Here is a 20,324-nt window from a genome sequence, read left to right as displayed (position 1 = left end):
CTTGATTTACTATTCGTTAAAAGCTAATACAATTCAATATATAATGATAAATGTGTTTTAGAATGCACCATTGTTTCCTACATTTCTTGGGGGGAGAGCCTCCCAAAGCCCCCTTTGTAGTGGTCAGGCTCACTCACTACACTTGGTGTGCACCGTATGGCGACTGGGTCGAAAACATTTGCCAGGGCTGCTTTGGGTTTACCAGTCTGCACCATATTTACAAGAATATGGTGCAGCCCTGCGTTTCCCCCAATGCTGGCGCTACACTTAGCAGTTTAGCATCAACGCAGGCTCCCTTGCACTATGGCAAGGGTGTGTGCATGCAGGGGAAGATTCTTTATGTACAGGAAGGTCCCCCTTCCTGCACATAAACAATCTTGAAATGCTGTTTTGTCAGTTCTATGTGTGCTGCCTAATGGCATTTTTTAAAAAGATTGTTTATGTGCAGGAAGGGTCACCTTCCTAAACTTAAACAATTCAAGGCGTTTTGCTTTTTCCATGTGTGCTGTACAAGGCAAGCCACATGGAAAAAGCAAAAACGAGGAGAAATAAGGGATTTCTCCTTGTTTTGCCAAGTTAAGACCTGATTTTCCCTGGTCTTAATTTTGGCGCTGCCTCCTATTTATGCTGCCCTTGTAAATAGGGGGCAGTGTCAAAATCAATGGGTGTTGCGGTGGCATTGTGTGACAGGGGGGCCTTATTTAAAAGGCAGCATTAAGCCACGTTATGTGGCTTAACGCTGCCTTATAAATAAGACAAAGCCTCTATCGACACGGTAATGTCGCAAAAAGTGTGCACGTGTGTTTATTTTTTGGGAATTACTGTTTTAATTTTGACAAATTGCTTGGGGGTCCCTGACTTCCAGTGGTGACTCAATGGGGGTCCTCAGGAGTCAAAAGTTTGGGAACCAAGGAATCTATAACTAACGTGTCTCTTTCAGATATAAAGGAACACAACCCTGTTTGTTGGGGTATAACATCAAACTTAAAGTGACTGCAACTTGCGACACCGCTAATGTCATTTACTTACTAAAGTGTCCTTGTGGCAAAATATACGTCGGCAAAACCGAAAGAAAGATTAAGGTTAGGATCAATGAACACAAGAGCAACATAAGAACCAAACAGCTCAAATCCACGATAACCTGCCATTTCTTAGAAGCCAAACATAACATCAGTCAATTGAAATTTTTAATCCTTGAGGTTGTCGCCAAACAGGAAGGAAGGGACAATCATACTCATCTATTGCAACATGAGAACTTTTGGATCAAATACCTTGATGCACTCAAACCCAATGGAATGAAGGACAGGATGGAATTTCAATGCTATTTATAAATATTTGTACCACTATTGTTTTTGTCACTCTTGATCTCCACCCATCAGGACCGCCATAATAGCCTACAGATTTATTTTCTTCTTCTTCTTTGGAGATTATATACATAACTGTTATTACTGTTAACCCATACGGTTTATCACTCATAACATGTTAGTCTTGAATACCATCTATCAGGATCGTTATACTGGCCTGTTGATTTAAATTCATCTTCTCCCCGGAGAGTACTCTATTGTTAACCTATATTGTTCATTACTTATGATATTGTTTGACATGACTGGTCATACACTGTGACTGTTCAGCAATCTGCTTTAACATTCTTCACTTTATATTTACATCATGGGTCGATTTCCACATTTTGCTCGTTTTTAATCATATAGCCTTGGTTAAGATGGTCGCCACCCTATCGCTTGCCACACCTCTGGTGTATAATGTTGTCCGCTCTTTATCTCTGTGGTTCGTCTTTTAACACATTTAATTTCCAGGAATGCTCACCCGACCACTACAATCACCCGATGAGGATCTTTGTACTCATACGAAGAACCGCGTGTTCGCTCCGAGTAAGTATACCTCACTGACAACCTTAACGCACGGGGCAGTTTTATTTCTCTTCGTGCACTTCACCAACGGTTGACCTTTTTTTACACAGTAGTTTTGAGCCTACTCGAATAACGATACTGACCTCGAGGATTAATCAGCATGTTGACTTTCACCTCGATCCTATTATTCCTTTAGACGCGCACCATCACATTTTAGCTCTGTTAATAATCACGGAAGACACGCTATAACTCTTTGAATTTAACGCACACGATGATTGTTGGTGAATCTTTTTACCGATGGAAATTCTTGTAACCTTTTTGGTTAACACAGCCTGTGTTTCACATTTGAGTTCGGCGGTCTAAGTGCACGTTTTTTTGTTTCACGAGGGACCTATTTCCATTCACAGTGTAAACTCTTACAATTACGCATTCACAGATTTTAGAAGAATTTAAATTAATTTATTAGACGTTGGTTTTCCCTTAGTATATTACATCGTATTTCACTTTACTTTGTACTACAGATATCGCCCCTGAAGAAGGGCGACAAGCCTGAAATGCATTGGGATGTTTAAATTTGAACTTCAAACCACTGGTACAATGCATTATGGAGATTGGAGTCGTTTGGATAAAGACTCAGAATTTGAAGTTTGGAACAATGAACGCAATATTGTGAAGATAACAATACATTCAATTGATCAAAGAATTTTCTGATTACTGTGGTCACTTTTGAACTTATGAACTTCATCTAAAACCCTAACCAGGGCAGGATTGGTGCCTAGGGGGACACAACCGAAGCAAAGGGGGTGCTATATTGGTTCTTATTTCCTTCACGCTCTGATTAGGAGAGCGCCTTACATATTTAATTTAAACGCTGGTTAAGATTATTGTGAATTTTTCTGATTATCAGCTGTGCGCGGACTTGAACTCTTTTTGTCATTACTATTTCCCGAAGATGGGTAAGTGACATTAACTTACCAAATGTGTCAAAGCGACCTATCACATTATTGCTAGGACTAAGGTCTTGATGAAAGTCCACCGATCTTTAGAGACACCCATGTACTGAAACATGTCGACCACTGAAATCATCATTATATCGGTGCGGTGGACCATTCACACATCCACCAGAGCACCACACACGGTTTTTAATCTTACCCCATCCTGACGAATAAAACAAGAGTACAGGACAGGAGGTATTTTTAATTTATCATTTTTTTCTGCTAACACTATCGAAGTCACTACCGTCAAAGAAGCAGATGGTCTCCCCCCCCAGGTGGAGGAAGGTTGATTCATCTTCTATCACCATGAGTTTACCAGATAAAGAAGTGCATACTTCTGGCCAGGTGTTGTTTGACAGATGCATATGAACTACGACAGCGCTGCACCTCTGCTGTAAAATCTGGGTAGGTAGTGATGTTGCTGCCCTAGAGATTGCCAATGGCCTTTAACCTGAAACAGTTGGGAGAATCAAACTTCTGTCCCTGTGATAAACTAGCTTCGCAATCAACAGTCTCAGCTGGGCCCCTGATAAAGGGGGTCTTCTCGATAGGTGGCGTGCCCTCTCAACTGAAAAGAATTTAGGTACGTTGTCAATCAGCACCGTGAACATCAGCCAGTGCTCAAGGAAGAGTTCTATGTTCGGACCCTCAGAGTGCTCTGGGAAGCCCAGAAAGCAGACATTGCACCTCAGGCGCTCTCCTGGATCTTCTGCCTTCTGTTGTACCAAGGTTATGTCGGCGTTCATGTCTTGTAGTCGTCGAGTTTGGAGTTCATGCAACATGGGGCGCATCTTGGTTATAACAGACACAGTATTGTCCACCAGCTCCGCCAACTTTCTGTGGTCTGTGTGGAGTAGGCTCACATCCAAGGAGAAAGCATCTATTGATAATACTAGAGTGAGTTCAGTGTCCAGGAATGCCTGTAGTATCCTTTCAAATTGATCAGTGTCTGCGAGGGTGGCTCAAGGTTGCCCAATGCACTACCCTCCATGCCTGATCAGCATCTTGGGACGTTAAATCCCCGTTAGGTTGGGGGGGGATTTTTAGCAGGTTTTTGCTTCCCCATCTTCCCAGGACCATGTGGACCGAGTGGCTGCCTCACCAATCAGCGGAGGGCATTCACATGCCCTATTCACCAGCTCCCACCGCTATGTGACGGGTAATTGGCTCGGTGGGCCCATTTGTGCTGTCTGGGTGGACTGCAGGTTGCAGTTCAGGAGCAGCTCAGTATCATCCACTATCCTCCGTAGTGGAGTACGCGGCGGTGCAGCTTCATTGTTTTACCTAGCTTGGGGATGGAAATGATTATGGAACAACCCCACTCATTACATACTAGGGCGTCGACAGGGCCCCCAACAGCCGGCCTGGCAGTGCACTGCACAGGTCTTCATACTGCACCCGGATGGGCACCAGCACTCGCCATCAGTCTCCTCACACCTTTGTGCCCATCATGGTCTCCAGGCTTCGCTGTCATACACACCGGTCGAGCTGCCATGTCCATGCAGGAACTGACAGTCCCCAGCCCTTGCAGAAGCCATGTCACATTTTCATAGTAGGATGATTGTCCACTGGGTGACCACACCTTCTCAAATTGAGGAGGTGTGTGGGGGGGGGGGGGGCAGTTGCAGCCGACCGTCAGCTTGCATTGCCCACAGTATGGGTTTCTACGGGCTCGCCACAGGGGGCTTGCGCTGTAGGTGGGGTGCAGCCAATCAAAAGACCCAGCACTCCCAGTCTGCACAGCCCGCACACCTCGGTACCACCGGAATCAGGTTTTGGAGTTTCCTTCGAGGGCCAAGCCACTCACGTCACCTCACACCGTTCGGTGGTCCCCCACAGGGCAGTCCACGATCGGGAGCCACGTTGGGGCCCCGGCCCGTTCAGCACCTCTACTCGTTCCCAACAACTAAGTCTCACCCAACTGCATGCTCCACTTCACTGGGAGCCTGGGGGTTCATCCGAACTTCAGTGGATGTCTCCTAGTTGGGCCATACAGAATGGAGAAGGATTACAGCCGGGCTCGGGTCAGAGCTGAGGCATGCACGTCTGCTCTAGTAGCCATTTTGGCCACTCAGTTACATATAGTCGTTCCCCACTATGAAATAATGTCCTTCTTTAATTCCAGACAAAGTTGGATCTACAAAATATTCCAAATAAAAACTCTCTCATTACCCATTAGGTGACTCAAAGTAGAACACTTTTATCTGTCGGGACAACCTTATGCCAATACAACCCGACAGGCTAAATCTCATCCTGGTTAATTTCTTTTTAGTCAGTAGAATCTTCTGACATGTAATACCCTAAGCTCTTACGGTCCTAACACAGAATTAGTAAAATGTTAAAGCAGTGTTACATTGGCATCTTTTTCCCGTTCCTTGATGTATACCTCATGGAGGTATTCTTTTTTTGATGCATAATTTCTTTGTCTGCCTACTCCTCTGTGACAAAGCGGGTCTTTTTGCTATTACACAGTGGTGAAGTGTTCTGAATTATCCAATCTGAAGGGCAACGACATTAGCAGAATCAAAAAAGGCTTAGCTCTTGGACTGGGCAGTATTTGAATAGCTAATGACTAGCGGAACTATTGATATTTGTTTCTATAGTTCATCAAAGGATTCCTGAAACCTTGTTTGGAGTATGGCACTACATTCAATATGAAGTCAAGATTTCTTTTTAGTTAATAATTTTTCATCATATATGTGTTTATATACACACAAAAAAAAAATTCACTGGAAAAAACACAGTTTAAAGTGACATTATATCTCGGTGAAAATATCAGTTCAGATGTAAAATGTTAAACTAAACAAACATTGAAATTCACAAGTTATAGTTTACTGAGTATGTAGCTACTCCCTCTAGAAGGGAGAAATGCAGGCTGCCGCACCATGAGAGGAGCCGGCAAAGGCATCGGGGGCCCTGGGGCACCCCCGCGGCCACCAAGCATATGGTGGGTGCCCTGGGTCGGCACCAAAGGCTATGGGGGGCTGTGAAACCCCTTCACCCTTTAATTTAGGACTGGCTCTGGGGGATAGGGACCCCAGGGCCTAACAAGGCTCACGGAGTAGGGCCATATGCCCCCCCCCCCCTTCCTCTCATTAAAAAAAATCCCTGGGAATGGGGGTCAACAGAGCCTAATAAGGCTTAGGGAGTGAGAAGGCCACGCAGCCCCCAACCCTTTCATCAAAAAAGGCCATGGTGAATGGGCCCCCGTCCCCTTTAATTTAAAAAATAATGGCCCTGGCGGATGGGGTCCCACGGGCATAATACGGCTTAGGGAGCGGGGCCACGTGGCCACCTCCCCTGCAATTAAAAAAGAGGTGCTGGGGGATGGGGTCTCCAGGGCCTAATAAGGCTCGGGAGGAGGTCACGCAGCCCCCCTCCCCGTGAAAAAAAAAAGCCTTAGGGGATGGGGCCCCCAAGGCCTAATTAGGTTTAGGGAGGGAGCCATGTGTCCCGGGTGGGACCAATATTTTGATCTGTTTTCTTGCCCGCATTATTGCAGGTAGTGAAACAGATCAAAGTCTGCTCTCAGCTGGCAGGAGATTCAGAAATGCTCTTGCCAGATGGGAGGAAACAAAGACTTCCTTGCTTGTGCCGGTGTGGGCATGGAAACCACTATGTCCCAGAGTGGGTCCCAGAGACATAGATAGTGAGCAGGGCCAAAAAAGGCTCAGGGAGGGGGGGCCACATGACCCCCACCACATTTGGAAACACCTCGACCCCAGGGCCTGTCATGGCTTGGGGATGGGGGCACGCGTCCCTTCTCCACACATATATTCATTTCGGCCCCGGTGGGTGGCTCCACGGGGCCTGTGATGGCACATGGAGGAGGGCCGCGCATCACCCCTACCCATATACATTAATTTTGTCCCTGTGGGTTGGCTCCCTGGGGCCTGTAAAGGCTAGAGGAGGGTTAATAAAATTAAGCACCCCTAGCTGCCATTTTTTTTTAATGATCCTGCGGGAGTCCCATGGGATCACAGCGATTTTTGGCTCCTTTCTGGCCCAAGGTGTCCCCCATGGGACCAAGAAGTTCAGGGCATCCCTACCCTGCCCCCTCATATTATTTTGCATATACAAGTTTGGGAGAGGAATGAGTCTCGAGTCCTGCAATGGCTGCCAGCAACATTTTTTTCATGTTGCTGGCAGTCAATCAGGTTGCTAGCAGTCAATCAGAGCGGTGGCTCCCACGGGAGTGACGCCTGCGGGAGCGAGATGGCCATAGGGAAATAAAGCAACCTGGGCCAATCAGAATGCTCAATTTTGACTTGGTGCTCCAGCAAGAGTATGTCCCTGGATTCTCAGACAGACCTAACCTCCCAGATGTACACTTAGTTTTTAACCTTCATTTCTCAAACACTATAGAATGGACTTGCAGCAATTCACAAAAAACACAATCTGTGGACCAAGGTCTAGCTTCCTATCAAATTTGGTGTAATTCCATCAGCACTTTTGCTGCAGCCATGCTTAAAGAAGTATATATAAAATGCATGAGGTTTTTGTGTTTTGGGCCCCTACTTTTTTCTTGGCCTCTGCTTGATGGATCACCCCAAATCTTTACATGCACAAAGTAGTCAAAAGGTAATTCATTTTTGGAAAGCTTTCTGGAGATTCATCAGATGGGGCCAAAGTTATTAGCAACAAAAAACACAAAAGCTTTTTCTATGGAACAGCCGACCTAACTATAACTACCCAGTGGTGACCGCCAGTGGGAGATATATATATGTATACACAAACACACACACATATATATCCATTGGGTATTATCCATAGAACATTTTTTTTTGGTTTGATAATAACTTTGGCACCATTTGAAGAATGTTCATGAAACTTTCCAATAAAAAAAGTCTACTCCACCTCAGCTTCTTCCTGCTGGAAAATATCAGGGTGATTTGTCAAGCGTGGGCTGAGAAAAAGTGGGGTCCCAAAACGAATTCTCCATGCAATTTTTCAATAGGAAATTTGAACAGTGAAATAGAAAAAACGAATGAACAGCATTACACTAAATTTAGCAGAAAGATGGATCTTTAATGAGAAAGAGTGCTTTTTGCGATTTGGTGTAAATCTGCTCAGTAGTTATTGAGAAAATAATGTAATGCCCAAACAATTATGCATTTCACAACCATAACCTTTTGGACTCGACATTTATGCAGTCAAAATTTTTGCACACAACATATTAACATAGAACCTTTTGACAGCCGACAATTACACTTTAATATAATGGGACTAAAAATACCAGAACTTATCTGGATCAATGTTATGGCATAGCCTGGGAAAAGTGGAGTAGACAAGGGAAGCATTTTTTTTTACTAGCGCTTTCACATTCATGAAGGGCGTGTCCTAAATTAAAGTGAAACCGCGGCATCGGGGCTTTAAAAAAAAAAAAAAGAAGAAAAAAAGCATCTGTCAAGGTGACAAACAGATATATGTTTGGGGTAAAAGTGCACATGGCGCACTTTCACTTTAATGTCGGCACCGTACCTTTCTTTAGACGTGGTTTGAGTAAAGAAAGGGACGCAGCCTCTATGAATGTAAAAGCGCTGCATGGGCGCTAGTAAACAAATTATATAAATAAGTAAGCAAGGCCGCTAAATGCGGACCGCTGCTCAAATAAATAAATAAGTAAGCGCGGTTGCTAAATAAATAAACAAATGCGGCCGCTATAGTTAAAGCGGACTGCCATTAGTAAGCATTAAAATAAAAGCGGGCGGCGTGCTGTGAGGTTGTGGGTGGAACAGGGGAAAAGCATTAAATTAGGGAGAGGATGTAGCCTTACGGCTAGAGCGGTCGACCTCGAAGCTGGGGAACCAGGTTAGAGTCTCAACAACGAAGCTCAACATTCTGTGATTCTAGGCAAATCACGTAATCTCCCCGTGCCTAACAAAAATGAACGTGTCCATCTGTAACGAAACTGGTGCTCACGTAAAGCAAGTCAAGTTTACGCTATATAAAACTCTAAAAATAAATATAGTGCTCACCGACTTATAAAGCAGACCATGTAACAACACCAGTAAAAGGTCCAGTCATTATGGGAGGAAACAAATGCAGACAAGGCAGTAGACTAACAAGCCTAATAATGAATCGGAAGCCAGCGTTTACAAAGGATAATGACCCAAGCCAATTACAAATATGGGCGGAGAGTGGGCGGGGCTTCTATTTCGTACTCCACTACTGCATGCCTCACAGCAGCGCATGCGCTGCCCAGGCTCGACCTAAAAAACATGATTATGGACAAAGGAACTTATCAAATTGTACAACACAGTCCTGATGACTGGGGATGCCCCAGACTCATGAAGGGGATCCATAATACACCCAAATTTCAAAGTGGGCAAAAAAACGTAAACCTGAAAAGTACCAACTTATAGCCCTCGTGGATAATGAGGAATTGTACTTTGCGGGCCTGCTTTTGCAGGACCTCAACAAATGGGCAGACGTGCTGAACATAATCCTCCGGAACCCTCACAACCTTGTTGCTCTCTCTTGTTGCATGGAAAGTGGCTTGCCACCAAAACAGCTTTATTCTCATGTTTTACTGACTTTAAAGTAGCTTTAGACTGTATCGCAAGACATCTTATGACAGAAACTAACAATGTTTGGAATACCACCAAATCTACTCAGAGCTTTAACAACTACTGTACACTAATGCAAGGCTTCATTTATAAAACGGGGACCGCAGCAAACTTTCACATAGATACGATTGAAATTGAAGGGGACTGAGATGGGACTTTACAGCATTGATGGTGAAGCCCGATTTGTGCAGTAGGTCTATTGTAGCTTGAGTGTGTGCACGATCCTGTAGTCGCGTTAAGCTTTTTATCAGCCAATCGTCCAGGTGTGGAAATACATGAATGTATGTCACAAGTTCCCAGGACCACATATGTCCAGGATGGGTAGAGACGTCCTAAGTCACGAGGGTATAAAGGTCACGGCCTTCCTCTTTTATATACTTTAACAAAATAGAGTATCCTTCCCGTAATTCCTTTGTTATACCCCCCATCAGGGATGGGGGGGGGACAAACAAAACAAAAATGGGTGTAGGCTTCCTATATGTAGAATGGAGACTCTAGTATAGTGTGACTTAGAGGATCAAGAGAATATATATGGAGTCAACACGCCACTGCAGGTGGAAAGGGAGAAAGAACCCTTTTTCTTTTAATTGCTCTCACTCACTCTAATAGTGACATGCTTCATCATAGGACCATCCGGACTCCTACAGGTCGGGGTGGGTTCAACCATGTTTCAGGGAGCACTTAGAGATATTTTGTAAGGGGGTGTAACATTAAAGATAAAATTCCACACCCACTCCTAATTAAATCTTTAATAATGGAGTGGGAGGGAAGATTAAAATACAAAAAATGGGTATAAAGGATGTGATTGTCCTATGACCCTAAAAACAACACCAACATGTTTCAGCCCTTCTTGACGGGCCTGAATAAGTCCTGAGCTTTCGCCAGGGTGGGATGTAATGAGGTTACTACCCCCAAAGAGTGTGAAGGTACCATTTGTCATGTGCACTATAAATTAATAATAACAAGCCTAATAATTGCCACCGGTCTGGATGAGGAATTGCCTAAACAGAAAACAAGAGAAAACAACATTTTTACTCATTATTATATTTGGCTTGATTAACATTGTGTCACCATTTGAACACAGTACCTTCTGTATCCAAACAATTGTGATGGTGTCAGGGTGTCACCGATATTTCTATAGTCCATCTCAACATCACATTAATGTGGTAACATTAAACACCATTTGCGATCTCCCACCACACCATATACACTTCAGTGACTATCACAAGTGCTATGGGTAGTGCATTCATGCATTATTTCATCCACAATACTCTTACATACTTCCCAAAGTGTGTCTCACCACATTCATTATCATTTCCTACAACTCACCCCAACAACTCGGGGTTAATGATTCTCAAGGGAGTGCAGGAGGGAGGCCTTGTAGTCACACACTGTTGGTTCTAAAAAAATGGCAGTAATATTAGTCAAAAGAATATGATAGATGTCGGCAGTCTGCTAGTTCTGCCAACATTCATTGCAGTGTCTCCATTCTTATCTCGCTGCTCGAGCAGCCGCTCGTTTAGATATATTATCGGCACTTACTTCACCAAAGGTCCTTCCCTGCTGGAACCTACGTTTACTCGTGCTCCCCGGCTTGTGCGGTTTGTTCTCTGCTAAGCCGTGAGGATCCTTTCTGGGAATCACGGTACTGTTGCTACGACGTAAGCTGAGTCCATACCAACAGCCTATGGACAGTAACCTTTGGTGCTAAACAGGCGTGTCTTGTCATTTAGCAAGTGGTTACGAAGGCACGAAAACAAGAGTATTTAACTTCCGGCTTAGCAGAGAACAAACCACACAAGCCGGGGAGCACGAGTAAACGTAGGTTGCAGCAGTGAAGGACCTTTGATGAAGTAAGTGCCGATAATATATCTAAACAAGCGGCTGCTCGAGAGGGGAGATAATGATGGAGAAGCTGCAATGAATTTTGGCAGAACTAATAGTCTGCCGACATCTATCATATCCTTTTGACTAATATTACCACCATTTTTTGTCACCAACAGTGTGTGACTACAAGGCCTCACTCCTGCATGCCCTTGAGAATCATTAACCCCGAGTTGTTGGGGTGAGTTGTAGGAAATGATAATGAATGTGGTGAGACACACTTTGGGAAGTATGTAAGAGTATTGTGGATGAAATAATGCATGCATGCACTACCCATAGCACTTGTGATAGTCACTGAAGTGTATATGGTGTGGTGGGAGTTTGCAAATGGTGTATGATGTTACCACTTAATATGATGTTGACATGGACTATAGAACTATGGGTGACACCCTGACACCATCACAATTTTTGGGATACAGAAGGTACTGTGTGCAAATGGTGACAATGTTAATCACGCCAAATATAATAATGAGTAAAAATGTAGTTTTCTCTTATTTTCTGCATAGGCAATTCCTCATCCAGACCGGTGGCAAGTATTAGGCTTGTTATTTTTAATTTGTAGTGCACGTGACAAATGGTACATTCGCACTCACGTCTTTGGGGGAAGTAACCTCATTACGTCCTACCCTGACGAATGTGCAGGACTTATTCAGGCCGGTTAAGAAGGGCTGAAACATGTTGGAGTTGTTTTTAGGGTCATAGGACCATCACATCCTTTATACCCGTTTTTTGTATTTTAATCTTCCCTCCCACTCCATTATTGAAGATTTCTTTAGGAGTGGGTGAGGAATTTTATTTCAATGGTACGCCCCCTAACAAAATATCCCTAAGTGCTCCCTGAAACATGGTTGAGCCCACCCCGACCTGTAGGAGTCGGGATGGCCCTATGATGAAGCAAGTCACTATTAGAATGAGTGAGGGCAATTAAAAGAAAAAGGTTTCTTTCTCCCTTTCCACCCGCAGTGGCGGGTTGACTCCATATATATTCTCTTGATCCTCTCAGTAACACTATACTAGAGAGAGTCACCATTATACATATAGGCAGCCTACACCCTTTTTTGTTTTCTTTGTCCCCTCATCCCTGGAGGGGTATAACAAAGGAATAACGGGAAGGATACTCTATTTTGTTAAACAAATACATGGATGCCCTGCATTCGCAGATGCGCAGCTACTACTGCAAGGCATTGTGTAAAGGCTCTGGGCGTGGTGGTGACCCCAAAAAGTAACACTTTGAACTGGTAATGCAGACCACTTACCATAAACCGGAGGTAGCGCTGATGCGCCAGATAAATGGGAATGTGGAAGTAGGCATCTTTGAGGTCTAGTGCCATCATGGAGTCGTCTTGCTGCAACAGAATTATGACATCCTGAAGGGTGACGATATGGAAGTATTCTGGTGTGCTCGTTTAGGGGTCTGAGGTCCAGAATCTGTCCGAGGGATTTGTCCTTCTTGGGAATGAGGATAGGATTATGAGCCCTTTAGGTGTTGTGGGACAGGCTTTATGGCCCCCTTGAGGAGGAGCGCATGGTCCTCTCCTTGAAGCAGATGCTGGTGCTCTGTGGATAGGGAATGTCTGCGGGGTGGTATGTTGGGCGGTATGGAGGTGAATTCTAGGCAGTAACTGTGTTGGATGATGTCCAACACCCACTGGCCTGAGGTGACATGTTGCCAAGTGGGGAAGAACATCTGCAGCCGTCCCAAACAGGTGTGGTGTGATGGGGGGGAGTGAGTGGCAAGTCATTGATAGGCTGGGGTGGCTGCCTTGGGGGAGATACCTTTACCTCTACCTTTGGCGCTATTTCCACAATAGGCACCTCTGAAGTAGGCCCTAGTGTAAGTTGGTTGGGCAGGCTGGCACTGAAAGGACATGGAGGCTTCAGGGGAGGTGGTCTTCGAGCCTCCGCGATAAGCAGAGCGGTAAAAGGACCCCTATAAGGACAGCGTCTGTAAGGCACCCCTGGCTTTTGCTTTTTCTGTATCCTTTTTTATTTTCTCTAGTACCTTGTCAAACTGAGGGTCAGAGAGATGCTCCCCATCGAAGAGCAGGAGATGCTATTGAACGTCCACTTGAAGCCGGAGACAGGCATGCTTGCGGAGAAGGAGGTTTGAGGTAATCCCCTGAGCAGCAGTTTCAGCAGCATCTAGGGTGCATCTGATGGTTGTGTTAAAAATCAGTTTGCCGTCTGTGACCAAATCCCTGCCCCAGTTTCGGTGCTCTGCCAGGAGGTGTTAGAGGAGCTCCTTCATTTCGTCCCAGTGGTCCTGGTCATATCTGGAGAGTAAACCAATGGAATTGGCGATGAGCCAATGGTTGGGAGACTATGCCGCGACTCGTTTACCAGCCGCATCTATTCTTTTACTCTCTTTGCCGGTGGAAGAGCATCACAGGTGACCTGAGCATTCGCTCTCTTACGTATGATATGAACCACTAGGGAATCTGGTGAGAGCAGGCTTCTAATATATAGAGGGTCTAAAGGTGAGGCCTTGTATTTTTTTTCTCTCTCTAATCAAACCATAGGGTAATGACTCGGGCTTTAACCAGCACCTTGAAAATATCAGGGGCTGGTGTGAGCATCCACTTTAGCATAGGCAGATACTGCATGGAGTGATGTGCAGAGGAGAGGGTCTCAAAGAGGAAAGTCCTTCTCGACGGGCTCCTTATGCATCGCTACACTGTGATAAGCAGCAGCCCTACATAGAAGGTCACAGTAAGAGGAGGTATCATCCAGTAGGGAATGTCGAGCAGAGTAGAGGTCTAGATCAGTGTCTGCAGGGGGACCTGCATCATATGAGTCCCAAGGGTCGCCCTGTGTCGGAGTGTGGTGGCCACTGTGGAGTGTAGGATAGTGGGTTAGATAAAGAAGGTGGAGAAGAAGGCGATGGTGAGGGTCTGGGTGGAGTTTAGGAGGGCGAAGGTAGTCCAGTGTCCTGAAGAGTATTGGTGGCTTTATCTTGCTTTTTTCACTGCTTTTAAAGAGGAGGGGACTCCAGAGCTCCTTCAAAACGGAGCTGTTTCTTGGAAGGCCAGGATATGGTATTGGAGGCTCTGTGAGAATGCGGCCCGTTTGGGGGCGGATGATAATCTGTTTTTGTCGGTCATTGAGCTGCTTTTGTAATTACTGAAGGACCAGTTTGACTGGTTAGTGGGCTGGTCTTCCAATCGCCAAGCACCACTGTGCCCGAGATGCTCAGCCTGAACTGGGCAAACTGTGTCAACTTGTCCCCAGTTCCTGCAGACTGAAAGTCCACCTTGGGTTTCCCCGCTGTGGACTTCGAGCATGCCTCAGCCTCTGTTTGCAGGCCCCCTCTACTATGACCGCCCACGGTGACAAAGACCCGACGCCTAAGGTCACCTCTGCACCCGTCGCCAATTGTCTGTGTAGAAGAGGACTGACGGTGTCCCCACATCCCTGAGCATCATGAGTTCTGAGCCCCCCTGTTGGTTCAGCTTGACTGGCCTTCCAGTCAAAACCTGCAGCCTCTTTTCCCACAGGCTGATCCCCTTTAACTAACATTGGGCACCCAACGCTAAATTGCACTCCTGCACCCAGACGCCCTAGATAGCTTGCTGGTGCTGCCTTGGTTCATGCCCCATACTCACCTTAGGTTCAGGAGATTGGTCTCGTAAGTCGCTGTACTGTACCTGAATACCAGGTTTGTTTTTTCTCCCATAGGATAACGATTCTGAAAGACGCGCCGTCAACTTTTTAATCATATTAGTATTTCTCTTGCAAAATGTACTTGTCTGATCGTATTGATTCTGGTGCCTAAACATATATATAAAGATATGTGTTCTTTTTATAAATTGGTGTGGATCTCCTTATTGAGTGGTGTGCATCATTTATTGACTATTATGTGTGTTTGCAGATGTCAAACACTCCTCTCTGATAAGCCAAATGCTGCTCCATCACACTACCCCCTAGAAGAGCACCTTGGGATTGCTAGAGCAAGCCCCTGTCCACTCATAAGGAAACCCTTGGACTCTTTGCACAATATACCTCATTTTATGTATATCATATACCTCATTTGGTACATCAAATAAAGAGTCTCCTACAATTGGCACTGGGGTATTTCGCATGACACTGTGGCCAGTTTCAAAAAAGCATCCGTTCTATCACAGGGAAGACGTATTGAGAGTGGACTGCACCAAAGGAAAAAGAAGCCCCGACAGTCAAGGACCCACCGGGGGCCATAGTCAATCAGGGTACTGCTCAGAGGGGTAACTGGAAACACTGACCCAATACGCAAGAAAGGGGGCAACCGCAATTGTAAACAATGCCGATGGAGATAAAGGGGAACAAGAAAACTCAATAATGATCACCACAACGGAGTCGGCCTGGAACATGGAAGCACACATCCGAACCTGATGCCAGAAATGAAACAATCTGGTTTGGCGCTAAGATAGGAACTGGTAGCCTGGGCATATTTTTCACCCAGGCTGTGCAACACAGCCCAGTGGAGAACATGCCAAGTGTGCATGACAGTTTGGCCGGCCCAAGACGACTGGCCAAACCGTCATGTGCACTTAGAGTGTGCTCACCACTCCTACCCTGCTCTGTGGGCAGTCCAGCCCGCACCGCCCCAACAGAGGAGTACTGAAAAATAAAATTATAATAGATGCTGTTATCAGGAGCCGCCCCTGCCTGTTTCTAATTTATTTTAGATTTTCTATAACAGAGGTAGTTTTAGGGTATAAAAGTGAGGAATACACAAACAGAATATTATGTTTACGCATACAGTGTTATATTTAGAAAGGGAAATTTGTATTTGTTTAAAAAGTGTTCCGGGTTCCCACATTTACACTGAGATATTCAGAATTCATGAATAGCAATGAAGATCCCACGATGGAAAAAAGCAGACAATTTTGCTTTGAAGTGCAGGCTCAGGTGAGGCCATTTTCCACTTATGTGGCTAACAAAAACCTGTAATATATTGTACTGTAGTATTTATATAGCATTTCGTACTCCAAAATCGGATGCATAACCACAGTTTAGAAAGATTTGCGTGTTGCACCGTTAAGAGTACGTAAAAAGTTAATATGCAGTATAATGCTGTTAAAAAAACCCCAGGCAGGATTATTTGTGGTTGCTTTGGAGTTCTGTCCACAAGCGACAGTCAACCTGACCGCCGACTGCTGTATAATGGCCATCCCTTATACCCGTCTGTCCTCCATCCAAATGACCGATCACAAGATTAGATAATCCGAGATGTCTGTTAATTTATGTCACTGACTTTGACAAGACAAATTCATGGATGCTTTTTTCCCCCAACTACCTAACTTTGTTAGTAACTATACAACACCAATAGCAGGGATATATCTAGTTTTGTAACCACCTTGTTCAATAAGGTGAGGAAGGGAACTTCCTGGCTACATTTTACAACAGACTATCATGGATATTTCAATGTGAATCTTTTCTGCGGGCACAAACTTCTGTGAAGCACAACCTGTATTCCAAGATCTTGAAATGCAGCACTGCTCATTCATGTGGGTATCCAAACTAAAAGAACTGGAGTTTCATTGCCAGAGTATCCAAACTAAAAGAACTGGAGTTTCATTACCAGATCACCCTAAATGTTTGTGAAACCATTAACAAAATACAGTTTTTCAAAATCTTAGAGCAGGGGCCAGACCAACTCAAAAGTAACTTCATAACGGTACTACAGAACTGGGTCTATCAGAACTATTGGGAAATCGGTGTCTCAAGCTATTTAACTCTTCGAGAGCAATGCGGTATCCTGATGCAGTGATAAAAATGTCAATATTACCCAACTTGGTGAAGCTCATCTGATCACTCAGAAGAAAGAAGGATAGGCAAAGACTTTAAACCCGAGTTTCTGGATGAGCCACTCAGGCAGGCGTGATGTTAATCCGCTCGCACAGGCACACCACTCACCCCCGCTCTCATGGGCACACCACTCACCCCCCGCTCTCATGGGCACATCACTCACCCAAACTGACTCAGGCACACAACTCATCCTGTACTCAGAAAGGGGGGTTCAAGAAAGAAGGGTAGGTGAGCGTCAGGGGGTACTAGGATGCCAGCATGGTGGATTGTTGGTCCATTATGCGCCACCATGTCTTTACATTTACAGGGGAGCCCATGGTAAGAGAAGGGAAGCCCTGAAGGACCCAATAGGACGGCAAGGCACTCTCTTTTTCAATAGAGCCTCACAACATCTGCCCAATTAAATGGTGTACTCAAACAAATCAACATGTTGGCAGAGTCAAGGCCCCTCACTCTGCAGTAACTCTAACAGCTCTTTTTCTGTTGAGCACATGAGCTCTGGCAATAGCTGCACTGTCAAGCCATGATTGAAAATGGGTGTGCGCCCCCTTCACGCCTCTAGACCACAGGTATTGCTCTGAAGGTAGATACATACAAATCTTAGCACATACACAAAAATTGTTTTCAAGTCACATGTGACACATACACATTTTACAGTTGTCAAACTATTTTTTTTTGTTTTGCATCTTATATATAGCGCAAACTCGACCCAAAGGTATTGGTGCGCTGTACATGAACACCATATTTACATTAGATATTCAGGCACGGGGAGATTAAGTGATTTTCCCAGAATCACAGAATGTGGACGCGACCCCAAGGCTCGAACCCTGGTTTCCAGCACACAAGTCGGCAGTCTAGCCGATGGACCACATCCTCTCCCCAGATTAACTGCTTTCAAACAGGGTTCAGCATGTGGCCCTTACCTCCTCCCGTGTTGCCACAACACGTAGCTTGACTACTCCATCTTTCAACTCCTGCTCCCCAATGATGGCCACCAGAGGGATCCCAGTCTCCTCACAGTACTGCAATTGGTTCAGCAGTTTGGGATTCTTCTTGTACAGCATCTCTGCCTGTGGAAAAACAAGGACATGCCAGCATCTGTATAGTGGATCCCTGCATTCACAAGGCAGTAGGTGAGGAAGGAGAATGCCAACAAAATGAGCACAGCAGTCTTACAAATATAGGCCATTCCCATGATCATTAAATGTGAAAAGGGTACTCACCAGCACAAATTCCAATATTCACATCGTACAGGCTCTTCAGAATCATCAAACCTCCTGAACCTCAATTTTATTGGTACAAAATGAGAAACTGCGCGAGAACTTGAGCCTAAAATGTATGGCAACTATATGTACCTAATCTAACCTTCTCTCAAGTGGGTTTTGGCAAACAAACAACATATGAAGTTAATTTGACAAAATGATCAACACCCACTACGTCACAGTGTTCACCTAAAACTCCAACTGAACTGTTGCCTTGTGGGTTATATATTGCTCTACTTATGCTCCAAGTAACTTGTTGACCAACTGTTTGATTGACCGGGTCGGGATATCACAGCTTACATTCCTTGTATGAAACTCAATAAAGTCTGTTTAAAAAAAAAAAAAAAAACACTACCTATTCGTTTACAAAGATGATTGTACATTCCGACGAGCTTAAATCAAATAATGCACAGACTCCATTCAAGTTTTAGAAAAATAATCTTTCTTCATAGTTCTTTATTCATATTGTTCTTTTGTCATATGTTTTCCATCACATGTAGCCAACGCATTTCGTCTCTTCCTAGAGACTTCTTCAGGGCTTTTTTTTGTTTTAAATATTGTCACCTATACTGAGAATTTTTGATCCATTTTTTCATGACGGGGATAAGCTTGGTTGATACAGTTGTGATCTTTGTTTGTGCACTTGGAGTTCCAATTATATGTACAGTAACATCTATCTTCCATATATCTGTTTCATGCCCAAGTTGGCAATGGAATCTCGGTTACTCTTCTTTATCTTTTGCAAGGTATGTTCAGAATCAGTTTCACAGAGCACCACTTGTTGACACTGTATCCCCTTTTAGTACTCGGTGCTGCGAGAAAGGCCTCGGCCTCAATTTGTAAATCATCAACATATGAAGTTAACTCGAAAAGATGACAACATGTCAGAGAGCTGTGTTGCCGACTCATGTGTGTTGTATCCGAAGCACTAAAGGTGAACATCACTCACCACAACCTAGGCATGTATATAATGGCCTTGATGAAGGTGTAACGATGCACGTCTGTTTCAAAATGTGCCGTGCACCTGAAATCCTTTGGAGACAATGGCAGCTCTCACCTTGGAAGTGCTCCACAACCTTTGCGCAGAAGTCGCAGTCATAGGCAAAGCACACCACACAGGATCAGACAGACAATGCAGTAACAGCATGCCCCTCAAGGAGAAAGGATCCAATGAGCAGCATGTAACTAAGGGAAAGAGAACCTTCACACAGGTACAGGGATGTCTGCTGCTCCTGGCCCATTTGTTGCTAGATTCACAGTCACAAGGCTGACCAGAGACACAGCAGGCAAAAGATGAAAGATTTGTTACATAAAAGACACCTATTACACACAATAGAAGCAATGGAAGTATGTGGCAACTAAGGCTAGCAACCAGCCGCAACAGCCACTACCAATGATAGGAACCAATGCATTCTACGTTCCAGAACTCGTTGGGTCTAGCATGAAAGGGATTTATTGTCCCTCATTCAGTCCATTATCCACAGTATACAATCCTAAGAAAAAATATGTCAATGTTAATTTCAGAGAAAGATTTCTTGCTGCTCCTGGGAACGGGGAACATTACAATGTATTTTTGAAACAATATGAAGTCCCTCATTTCACAGAAAGAAAAATTATTCGCAAATGGAGAAACTTAAAGGCAGTTTCCAATCTACAGAGGAGTGGCCATCCCAGCAAATTCACCCCAAAATCACATCAAACGATGCTCCTAGGAATAACAAAGAACCCCAAAACCACACATGGGGGATCTTAAGGCCTCTGGCAATGAGGTAAACATTTGAGTTGATGGTTCTACTACTACGAAAAGAATGAACAAGTATGCATTTTGTGGAAGAGCAGACATGAGAAACAATTCCTGTCCAAAAACACCATCGCTTTTTTGAAAGGAGGAATGGACCTGATTTTCTCAGTCAGAGGCGATGCGAGTTATGGGGGAACTCATACAGGAATTGTTTACTT

General features: G+C 44.6%; 1 protein-coding gene across 2 annotated transcripts in view; it reads right to left on the bottom strand.

The window, feature by feature from the left end:
* HARS1 (histidyl-tRNA synthetase 1) overlaps positions 1-20,324 on the bottom strand; it is a 201,791-nt gene that overhangs the window by 15,384 nt on the left and 166,083 nt on the right. For both annotated transcript variants that reach the window (XM_085617800.1, XM_085617801.1), the window contains one exon: positions 18,027-18,173. In XM_085617800.1, the coding sequence (XP_085473926.1) occupies positions 18,027-18,173 (147 nt within the window). The remainder of the gene's footprint in view (positions 1-18,026; positions 18,174-20,324) is intronic.

The sequence above is a fragment of the Triturus cristatus genome, chromosome 7, assembly GCF_964204655.1.
Source record: "Triturus cristatus chromosome 7, aTriCri1.1, whole genome shotgun sequence".
Taxonomy (NCBI): domain Eukaryota; kingdom Metazoa; phylum Chordata; class Amphibia; order Caudata; family Salamandridae; genus Triturus; species Triturus cristatus.
The sequence above is the reverse complement of the archived record's forward strand: the minus strand, read 5'-3'. Positions and strand labels throughout refer to the sequence as shown.